Source organism: Hippoglossus stenolepis, chromosome 12 (assembly GCF_022539355.2).
Source record: "Hippoglossus stenolepis isolate QCI-W04-F060 chromosome 12, HSTE1.2, whole genome shotgun sequence".
In the NCBI taxonomy this organism is placed as follows: domain Eukaryota; kingdom Metazoa; phylum Chordata; class Actinopteri; order Pleuronectiformes; family Pleuronectidae; genus Hippoglossus; species Hippoglossus stenolepis.
Window position 1 is genome coordinate 20,756,196 of NC_061494.1, and position 10,685 is coordinate 20,766,880.

The 10,685-nt window shown below is 42.3% G+C and overlaps 2 protein-coding genes across 2 annotated transcripts; one reads left to right on the forward strand and one right to left on the reverse strand.

Annotated features, from left to right (window-relative positions):
- The first annotated feature begins 1,207 nt into the window (after positions 1-1,207).
- Positions 1,208-3,364, forward strand: si:ch211-132e22.4. Its single transcript, XM_035172883.1, has 2 exons — positions 1,208-1,379; positions 2,264-3,364. Exons 1-2 carry the CDS (start codon positions 1,208-1,210, stop codon positions 2,974-2,976), a joined length of 885 nt encoding a protein of 294 aa, XP_035028774.1. The 3' UTR covers positions 2,977-3,364.
- A 2,437-nt stretch (positions 3,365-5,801) lies between these two features.
- Positions 5,802-9,918, reverse strand: LOC118119168 (solute carrier family 22 member 7-like). The gene is made up of 9 exons (XM_035172884.2): positions 9,541-9,918; positions 8,699-8,802; positions 8,354-8,508; positions 8,048-8,216; positions 7,798-7,921; positions 7,609-7,718; positions 6,999-7,213; positions 6,433-6,541; positions 5,802-6,069 (listed from the first exon to the last, which is right to left on the reverse strand). The coding sequence occupies exons 1-9, from the start codon at positions 9,916-9,918 to the stop codon at positions 5,802-5,804; spliced, it is 1,632 nt and encodes a 543-aa protein (XP_035028775.1).
- Between the last annotated feature and the right edge of the window lie 767 nt (positions 9,919-10,685).

A 10,685-nucleotide genomic window follows, 5' to 3' on the forward strand; every position in this document is an offset into this window, starting at 1 on the left:
TGGGAATTGAAATATTTGAACAGGATTTGACACTAATCTAAAAACTCATTCAGCCGTTAGGTCTTTGAAAAACAAGTTGGAGAGAAAGCTGAGGGTTTGTCATGGATGAAAGTTCATTCCAGGTGAGATGATGATTCAGGATGATCAATGTGCTTTGCTTAACCAAGAGGAGATAGAGATGGGACCCATTTTTCATCTCAGTCCTTTAGCCTGTTTTTTATGATTATAGGGCCACTTGAAGAGAACAAAATAATAATTTGAGACTTTGAGAATAAAGTCATAATAGTATAGGAATTGTGTTGTAACATTACAGGAATAAAATCCTAATATTATGAGAATAAAATCATAATATAGTTATCGTTGGTTAACCGTGTGCTGTTCAAAGCAGTTTCTGTTTTCTAAACAATTTTGCGTTATTTTTTCTCATTAAATTACAACTTTATCAGGAGTTTAATCTGAATTTAATTTTTCTTGAATATGGTTCCACTACGTGCTATGTTATGCTATGTGTAATTACAGTTCTCCTCTTTTGAATATTGAAACCATATTTTTCTGTTTAACCATATTTTGGTCGTGAATCTCACTCTCACCCAAAAAACCTATTATCTTATTATTTTTAAAATTTCCTGTATCTGCAGACGAAACCTCAGGGAACTAGAATATAGATGTAATGTGTGAGGATGGTCAAAAGTTCCTTCACAATAAACAATGTAAACGCAACAAATTCAATGTAAACACAAGGATATACAAAGTGTAAACAGGACAGCACATAGACGATATTGAATCAGCACAGATAGAAAGTGAGAAATACTCAATTAAAACACATTAAACCTGAGTGATTCGCTGATTCAGTCACAGAAGTTTGTGCTTGTCGGGAAACAATCATGACGTCAAAAGTGAGACGTGTTTAGGACAATTCACATGTATGAGGATGAATGGACAAAAACTCAGTGCACAGTTTGGACGTAACACATCAGTGACACAGATAACTTAGCACCCTGTTGTCGTTTTGTTGAAAGCCACTTAATTAACTCGTGTACAAGAGACATACTTGTTATTGTGTGACTCTGGTCTTTGTTGTGACTGTAACCAGGCGGAGGCCGTCCTCACTACACTGCGTCCACACCTTCAGCGGAGCACCTCGCTCTGAGGACCCCAGTGATAATCTAAACAGCTGAGCACATAAATAGCCGCGGCGGGGCCTCTCATGGCTGACACTAACACGGTGACAACAACTGTGCCCCTCCTCATCAACATCACCAGCAACGCCACCACGTCGACCTCTGCGCAGGTGGCCACGGTCATCAACTGGCTGACCTTCAGCATCGGACTGCCCGCCATTGGACTGGCTATTTACGCCCTCAAGAATCTGTCCAAAGGTTTGTAGTGACATAGCTGAGACGAGTTACTCAATCACATGTGAAGATCAGGCAAAGTGGGGCGTGATGGGACGTCGGAGGCTAAGCTAGCCGTCTCCTTTAGCACGCTAACGAATTACTTTTTAAAATTTCTATATTAAAGATGAAGAGAAAACACCAGAACAACCCGACAGCTATTCCTTATGGTCGTAATATCACTGTTTTATTTTCTTTGTTTTTGTTTTGTTCAATCATCATCAAATGTAAACAATGTGACAAAGACATGAATCTTGGGTTGGACTTTTTTACTTAACCTTTCACACCTTCAGCACCAGCAGTCAGAAGGAACTTTAACGTGAGTGAGAAAATATCAGAAGCTGTGTCTCAATTCAGGGGCCGTCTGAAGAACGATTACATCACAGTGGTGCGACCATTTTGAAGGCTCCTCCAAATGCAGCCCAAAAAATGTGTCTGTTCATCCCCAAGAAAGGAAGCCTCCAATTGGTGGAACCTTCCCTGCCCAACCTGTCCCAGGATTCATATTCCTTTAGTGATTTTTTTTTAAACGTGATGACAGCGGCAGGCATATCACACTTCAGCCCAACGGAACAGCTGATGGTACATATGTTAAATAAATCTTCAGGACGTGGTGTCCAACTGCAGCTCTGTTGCTAGGCGACAGCAATAGAGGAGGGACAAGCAGGTGATGCAGATCACGCAGATTCTCTGTAGACAAGAGAATCCACACAAACAAGGCGGCCCCAGAATTTAGACAAACCTAGAGGCAGTGCCATTAGGACTTATAATCAGTGTCAGTAGCACAAAAACATTCCAGTGCATGAAGTCAGACTTAAATGTGTAACAAATGAGAAATATCAGCATTAATGATGTCTTCTTTTGTCCAGGTGACAATAAAATTCCCATCCACGTCATGTTCCTCCTGGTTTCTGACATCATCAGCTTCTTTGGTCGCCCCCCTGTGGACGACGGCGTGAACAGCGGGGCCATCCTCTCCTCCAACGCCACAGACTTCATCTTCTACTTCGGTGTCATCTCCAATATCGCCCTTATGTTGTTTATAGCTCAGGAGCGACACGTCTCAGTGTCTTACCCGCAGTGTCTTGGCTGCTGCAGCAGCATCCGGCGGTTTCCTGCTGTTGCCCTGGTGGCGTGGGCCGCTCCGCTGGCCGTCCTCGCCCTGGCTGTGCTCGATTACAAACTCTGGTTTGCGGTGGCTCTCCTCGCCCCTTTCCCCTTCCTCCTTTTCTTCGCCCTGGACTCCTGGAGAGCCCTGATGTGCTCCAACCCCCGGACACCAGAGAGGAGGAGGACAGTGTGGGGGCTTTGTGCTATCTGGGCCAATTACACCATCCTCTACATCCCCTTCATCCTCAGCATCCTGCTGGAGGCTCTGGCGTTTAAAGAGGTGGTGAGCTACCTGGGACTGGTGTCTCACCTGCTGCTGTACCTCGGCCCTCTGGTCGACCCCTTCCTCTATATATTCATGACCAAAGGGCTCAAAGAGGTGATGCAGGCTCTGCCCTGCTGTCACAATCAGAAGGAGAGCAGGAGACCTACTGTGGATTCTGTGGCTGAGGCTGTGGAGACGAGACTCTGAGGAGGAGATACAGATTTCCACACACATTCACTGCTTTAGTTTGGATGATAACTCGTACTCCTGTTGGATTTCAGAGGCTAAAACATAAAATAACCTTAATTTAAAGACATTGAAACCATAAGATCTTAAAAAAATCTGAAAACCAACAAGGATTCTGCTGGAAAACGAGTTTCCCTTTAATAGACACATGCGTGAATGTCCATTCATCCATGAGCTGTACCACTTATCCTTTGAGGGAGGATTTTACCTTTAAAAGACAGGACTGTAGCTACGGTTACACCTCGCATCCAAACTACTCTGGAGTTCTCAAGCCCATAAAACGTAAAGTTGTGTAAACGCTGGTGGTCCCATTTAGGTTTGAAAACTCAGGGGTTATGTTTTAGTCTGGACGGAGAAATAAAGATGAACGGAGACCCAGACGCCCACGTTCTCTTCCTGATTGGTTCTTATCAGTCACATGACTCGACTACGAGCGGTGAATTCAAAGCATTGCTAACACTCACTGTCAGGAAGTAACAGTTCCACCTCGTGGTCAATCCAAAAAAAGAAATCCCTGCTCTTACTTTTCACCGTCACTGTTCCTCGTTCACAGTATTTTCTGTAACTTTCATGTGACTTGTACATTTCAGATGTTTTTACATGTTATCTCTGATATGGAGCTGAAACACTCATTTGGATGGAGATTGTTTTAGATTCAAAACCAAACGAATGAACCAGTTCTCTGCCTGAACCGACACTATGGTTACAAACACCATGTCAGTCACACCAGAATCTCACCAAGTTTGTTAATGAATCAAAAGATCAGAATTTGCAGCCACTTTTACACAAACATCATGAGAATTTTTTCCACCGTTTGTCTTTGTAACGGGAAAATACAACACATGCCCATTCTTTAGATCCTTTACATTTTCACACCACCACTCAGGGCCATTAAATTCTATTTGATCCTATTCTATTCTATTTAAACCACAGCCGCAGTTCGGTGCTCACCCTGTCTTCTGTTCATGTTCACTTTTAACTTGGCCTTGTGCCGTAGAAGGGAAGAATAACAGGAGCAGTGACGTGTGTTCGTCTCAACAGTTTTGGTATAAAAGCAGAGCTGCACTTTACGCTCTCAGTGAAGGACGGCTTGTTGTTGAGCGTTCTGCAGGTGTTTAATAAAACTAGAAAGACTATTGTTGACGATTCCGCTGTTTTCCAGATAATCCCGGAAAGCTACTGGCTGTAAGCTACTGTTTACCAACCGACTGACTGACCAACAGACCGTCTGACCAACTGACCAACCAAACAGCCAACCAACCAACTAACCAATTAATTAACCAACAAATTAACCGACCAACCAACCAACTAATCAACAAATCAATCAACCAACTAACCGACCTACTGATCAACCAATGCATCGCTCAGTCAATCAATCACACTCTATTTGAATTGTGCTTTTCATACAATGTAAAACACGCTTTACAGCATACAAGTAATAAACACGATAAACTTCCACATGAACTGAGCAAAACAATATTAACAGGAAGCGAACAAGCGCTGTGAGGTGAAATGAGGCAGGGAAACCAATAAAGATAAGATAATAAAATAATAAAAGTGGTGAGAAACAGATAACGATAGAATAATACTAATAGTACTTAAAGTCAGACCAAAGTCCACACTTACAGTACAAAAGTATTTCTAATACTTTAGATAACACTTCTGTTACCACTATTAAAATTTAACAATATGAAATCCATTGCACAACAGTCAGCGGCGGCAGCCAGAAAATATATTTGGCTCCAAGGTCACAGTTCAGTGTGAAGTGTTCGAGCTCAGCGAACACAAGTGTTGTACTTGTGTCATCACTGTTAACTCTCTGTTTGGGTTTTTTGATTCCAGGAGAAGTTTTCCGCAGAGTGAGAGGAGATGTTATTTCTTCTGAAATGAAAGAAAACATTTGAGAATTTATCATATTGAATATTTCTACAAAAGGAAGTTTGGACGCTGTATAAAACCTAAACAGTAATTGTTATGGATGTTTTCTGGAAGCTGGTGAAAGGAGAACTCAGGCAGCAGCTGATGTATTATGCAGGAGGTTTTAATGTAGATCTGATGCATCAATGAGACCAGAAGGTGAAACAATATACAAACGCTAACAGAGCAACATGAGCAATTGTCACCCACAAGTCTGAAGATGTCTCCCACAGCATCCCAGTATATCTTGCGTCACCCATTCTAACAGCACATCCATGAATGTAGTTAGATATGAAAGTCCCTCAACGTAAACACTACAATGCATTGTTAGTTGGTCCTTTATCTATAACCTGAGCTTTGGCGCTGGTTAAAGAGAGAAGGGAGTATCTGTGGAGTTTAGACAGGCACTGTTCTCCTGTACAGATATGATGTGTAATTTACAATATACATAATATATAGTGGCATTTACAGTTATGTGTGAGGATGGTCAGAACATTCCTCAACAGTAATAATTAACAAATCCTGTTTGTCACAAAGATAAGACAGTTAATGTTCAAACGGATAAACTATATTTAATAGTATATATTCTGAACTTTTGCTTTCTGTTTTTTATTTAACCAGAGTCCAGAGTTCGAGCTCCAAAATCAACAAATCTCTGACTCAAATGAGAACAATAAACTAGTTAACATTTAATGGTTCTTAAAAGCAGAAGTTAGACAGTACATGTGTTAATGTTACTGTGTCAGTCGACTCTTCAGTCATACCCCTGGTAATTTTATTTTGAAATAGGCGACAGTTTTAACATCAAAAAAGATCCTAGTGTCCCTCACACATATTGTTTTAAACCTAATCCAGTGAACTTATAAGGTTCATTGTGAGGCGACATTCAATCTAAATTCATTTTGTTTCTTTGGTGCATTGTTTACCTGGCTCCGCTCCTCCACTTCCTCAATGGTCTCCGGCAGCTTCACGCTCAGAGTCTCCGGGAGCAGCAGCGCCGCGAGGCCGGACACGGCGGCCACAGAGCAGATGATGATCTGAGGAAGAAGAGTCCACACGTCCTCCAGCAGCAGGATGAGAGGAGCAATGGCGACGCCCAGACGACTCATGAAGTTGGTGTAGCCCAAACCATTTTGTCTGGAGAGAGAGAATTTAAATCATAAGAATAAACAGGATAACATTATGTCACCCTCAGTATGACTCTGTAGTAGGCTCAGGACCTTTTTGACCCTGATCCCCCTTCTTGTTCCACGTTATACGATTCAGTGTCGTCTTAAGCGGCCCAAAGTACATAACAAAATGCAAATCTAAAGTTTTTAGCAGCAGTTTAAACTTTTCTTAGCATTTTTCCCCAATTTCTCCAGTTTTTATAATGTTAAGATAATGTTTTAACCTCCGACTTCATGTAAAAGTCCTATTGGGCAAGTAGCACAACGAGCTGGAGGGTAAAACACAATCCTTATTATGAAATAGGGTCAGATTAATGAAACGGTAACTGACCTGAGGACAGTCGGGTAAAGCTCGGTCGTGTAGAGGAAGACGGTCGTGAAGGCAGCTTCCGAGAGACCTTTTCCGAGAATAGCAACGACAGTGCGCACGTGCCACAGATCTACAGACAACAAGACCACGAGATAAGTGTGTGGTTAAAACCTGTGAAGGTCGAGTATTACTACAAAGTTTAGAAGGTAAGTTTTTAATGTTTTAGTAAAGCAGACTGTTTGAGCCTCTTCTGCAGAAACTCTCACCCTCAGTTTGACAAATGACGTCACATGACTGCGAACAATATATATTATTGCCATACTCCATGAACCAACCTTTATTAAAACATGTAATACTCTGTAGTGAATACACTATACTAGAACTGTAAATAGAGATGAAAGACATGAGACCGAAATATCTTGATTGCCCCCCGGTGGCTGGCTCCGGTATAGATCATAAACTTGGCCTTCTGCATGTTAGCAGATGGGACATGGACCAAACTAAATAAATGTTCGTCAAAGTTGGTTTCTGTCATTTTAGGTAGTTCTTATCACACTGATGTTTGCTCTGACTCTGTGCGTTCTGACCTTTTGGAAGGAAAATGTTGATGGCGAGGCAGATCCCCGTCAGTAACAGCGTCCCTGATTGACATTTCCTGCGTCCGATGATGTTGAGGATGAAGTAGACCATCAGCTTGGCGGGAACTTCGATGGCTGCATAGATGAAGTGCGTGAGGTACATGTTCAGTCCAAACCCGCCGATGTTCATACTGATTCCGTAATACGTGGAGGCGACTCCGAACCTGCAGAGAACAAAGACGTCATCATCGTTTGTTAATCTCAACAAGTTCAGATCCTCCGACTCCTACAATTAAGCTTTTCTATGATTTCTACATCTATGATGACGCCACCTTAATGCTCCGTCTTTAGAAAACATGGCCGACCGTAAGACAAGGAGGAAACTCTTCAGTTTAATAATGGTAGAATTATTTAATTTGTGTTTGAACTGTATTTAAAGTAAATATCAGCTGTTACCTCTGCACTGACTCTTTGACTCTTTTATTTGTCTTCCATACACTGATGTGCATATATCATGTTTAGGGAAATTAAAACAGACACACAAGTTTAAATTCATATAACCTGATGGAACTAATATTAAATTTGGTACCATGGTCATTTTGATTTGTGTGATACTCACCACACAATCCCAGTTATCAGCGTTATCTGTCTCATCTTCGGCGTCTTGATCAGATCAAGGTAACCGTAGCTCTTTTTGTCTTTATCTGGGTTTTCAATGTCGCAGAGAGTCTGAACAGAAACAGAGGAGTAACTTCCTCAGTTGTTTAATCACAGGATGAGGACTTAAAGAGTTTGAGCCGACACTCACCTGCAGTTTGAATTTGGTCGACAGTTTTGGTCGGTTGTTGATCTTTGCACATCTGTCGAGGTAAACCTGAGCTTCCTCCACTTTACCGTTCACTAGAAGCCACCGAGCAGATTCAGGAATCCACCTGCAGGCACATTCAAGTCATCAGTGGACACATCAATCAGGACCAACTAAACATTTCATTTGACTCAAAACGTCTGAAGTAATGTGAGAGAAATGTGGAAAAACATTCTTCCTGTGCTTCGCTTACCACCAGGTCAAAATTGCGAAACCCAGAGGAGCCGTAACCGTCATGATCAGATGCCGCCAGTCGTTCACCAGATAGGCAAAAGCAGCCAATAGCATGTTCCCAACCGACCAGGACAGACTGCCGATCACGCCGATGAACGACCGGTGGTCTGTGTCCACCCACTCAATGGCTGCAGGGCGAGAAAAGACAAAATATATGAAAAATAATGATTTAAAGTAACAAAATGCAACATTCTTCTTGCTTTAATGTTGATTTCACTTTGCAAACTTTACAGATACAGAATCTATTTTAAACTCGTTAACTTACTTAGAACCAATGAATTGATGCCGATTCCCGTCAGGCCGAACCCGGTGAGAAATCTCAGGACGGCGAACATGACGTAGGAGTTTGCAAAAGCGCTGGCGTAACTGAACACCAAGGACATGATGTACGAGGCCAGGAGAATGTTTCTCCTTCCATACCTGGAAAAAACCCAAAAAGGAATCACAGGTAAATTCATGAAGAGAAATCATTTTGTCGTCACAGATATAAATTCAACAGTTACAAAACAGATTCACTTAAAACTGACAAAGTTTATTGAACGTGTGAGTTTTCTTTTTCATTGACATTTGATGTATTAAAATTTTCTGTGAGCAGTTTTTAAACATGTACTTGTCACAGAGGTATCCAGTCGCTATGGCTCCCATCATCACGCCCACAAAGAAGATCGTACTCGTGGTCTTCGTCAAACTTTTACTGTCACAGACGAGGTCCCACTGAAAAAAGCGGAGAGAAGGTGTCGTTTTAAGTTGTGGAAAACTAGAGGCTCACTTCAGATGCTCGGTTTCATCGTTAAAACAATATTTAGTTTGAAATGATTCTGATGGTTTGAGTCTGGACGATCCAAACGTTTTTTCTGGATTCAGATTGTGGATCCTGATTGTCTGTTGCATGTGCCTTAAATCCGTGTCATTCTCAAATTTCTTTTAATTGTTTCCCATTGTTTTTCATTTCATACAAGGGACGTTCTCCATCTTGTCCTATGTTCTGAAATGTGTTTCGAAAGGTGCTGTATGGATAAAGTTGATTATTTATTGTTATTACCAGGAGCGTCTCCAGGGGCTTTGGGGGCCCCAGGCAAACAGGACCAAGGCCCCCCCCGCCCACAGTGCAGACTGTACATACAGACAATAATCGTAAATTAGTCCCTTTTAAGTTCACACACACATCACACACACACATTTAGATCTTTGAGTCTCTAAACGACCTCTAACATTACGAAGCTTTTAGCAGAAAGGACAGGGGGCCCGGTCATGGGGCGTCTGACTGTGGTGTCGTCGCGGTAACTGATCATAGAATTTAAAGTGGTTCCCACTAAATTGTCGTTGCTGTGTACGAATTTAATCAGCCGTTCTGTGGAACCCAGGATATTTATTACCTGCTCTTACGTCACTGTTGCGACCCCCCTGCTCGCTACAAGTCCTGCAACACAAAGTTAAAGACAATGGTTGTACCTCTGTTGCCAGGGTGGAGGTGAAGGTGGAGTTGTCGTAAACCCATCCGCTCTGACACGGAACCGTGGGCAGCTCGGCGCCGGAGCCGTTGGATAAAAGATGAAACTGAGGCTCAGTGAACATCTCGCAGGACTTGGGGGCTCCATCGTCCCGCAGCGGGGCGCTGACGACGAGTCTTTGTTCTCGAGTTAGATTTGTGAAGAGATCTCCGTCATCCAGGCTGCTGAAGTCACAGTGATGAGGAGGCACGGCGCCGATGAAGATGTTCAACAAGAAGTGACAGGGGATGACGATCCGAGGGGTGCAGAGCATGATGATGAGGAGGATCTGAAAAGGCCCGAAGCCATTGATCTCCTCCAGGATATTTTCAAACTTCATCCTGAAGAAAAGATTTAGATTTAAAACAAAACTTGAAATGAAGCAAATTTGGATCAGATGAAAAAGGAATGAAAATGTCTCACCTGGTTTATAAACTGCAGAACCTCGGACTCTGCTGAGACTGTCCCTCGTTCTGTGAGCTCAGCTCCGCAGCTCAACATCAGCCGAACTGATCCTCACCCTGTGCATCACCTTTGGACTTTGTTAGGCTGTAAAATATTAAAAGTTATAAACGTTACACATTGTATGTGTTTAACACCCTCAGCAGAAGGTGTTTGGGTAAAAATCAAGAAAGCTGCTCCCACAGACAAACCATCCGGTGCAATCTTCGTTTTCTGGATCACGTAAGAATCCAGAAGTCGTCGGTTTCGTGAAAACACAACTTTCTGCTTGTTTAGGGGAAAACATTTGAATTTCATGACACAAGCGATGGGAATTTATTCAAATTTAATGAAAATGTTCAGCTGGACCCAAAGATGAACTGATCAGATTTTAAAGGTCAAAGGTCAAAGGTCACGGTGGCCTCACAAACAACTTTTCGGTCTCTTTTATATCACATCTTAAGTCAGAAACAGCAAAATGTCTTGCAGTAAAATATAAGTAAGATAATATCCTGAGCTACAGACTCAGAGATTTGTGTTGTCACATGCAGCCACTCAATTTCAGGAAAACGTGTGGACTTCACTTCATGTCGGAAAGCAACTTGAGAGTCACAGCTTCAAATGTCAGAATCAGGTCCAGCAGGTTGAAGAGTGAAGCTGAACTGT

Coding starts and splice junctions, on each gene's coding strand:
- si:ch211-132e22.4 (XM_035172883.1), top strand. CDS start 1,208: ATGGCTGACACTAACACGGTGACAACAACTGTGCCCCTCCTCATCAAC. Junction 1,380..2,263: donor CCTCAAGAATCTGTCCAAAG/GTTTGTAGTGAC, acceptor TCTTTTGTCCAG/GTGACAATAAAATTCCCATC.
- LOC118119168 (XM_035172884.2), bottom strand. CDS start 9,918: ATGAAGTTTGAAAATATCCTGGAGGAGATCAATGGCTTCGGGCCTTTT. Junction 7,214..7,608: donor CTGATAACTGGGATTGTGTG/GTGAGTATCACA, acceptor TGTTCTCTGCAG/GTTCGGAGTCGCCTCCACGT. Junction 6,542..6,998: donor CAACATTTTCCTTCCAAAAG/GTCAGAACGCAC, acceptor TGTTGTCTGTAG/ATCTGTGGCACGTGCGCACT.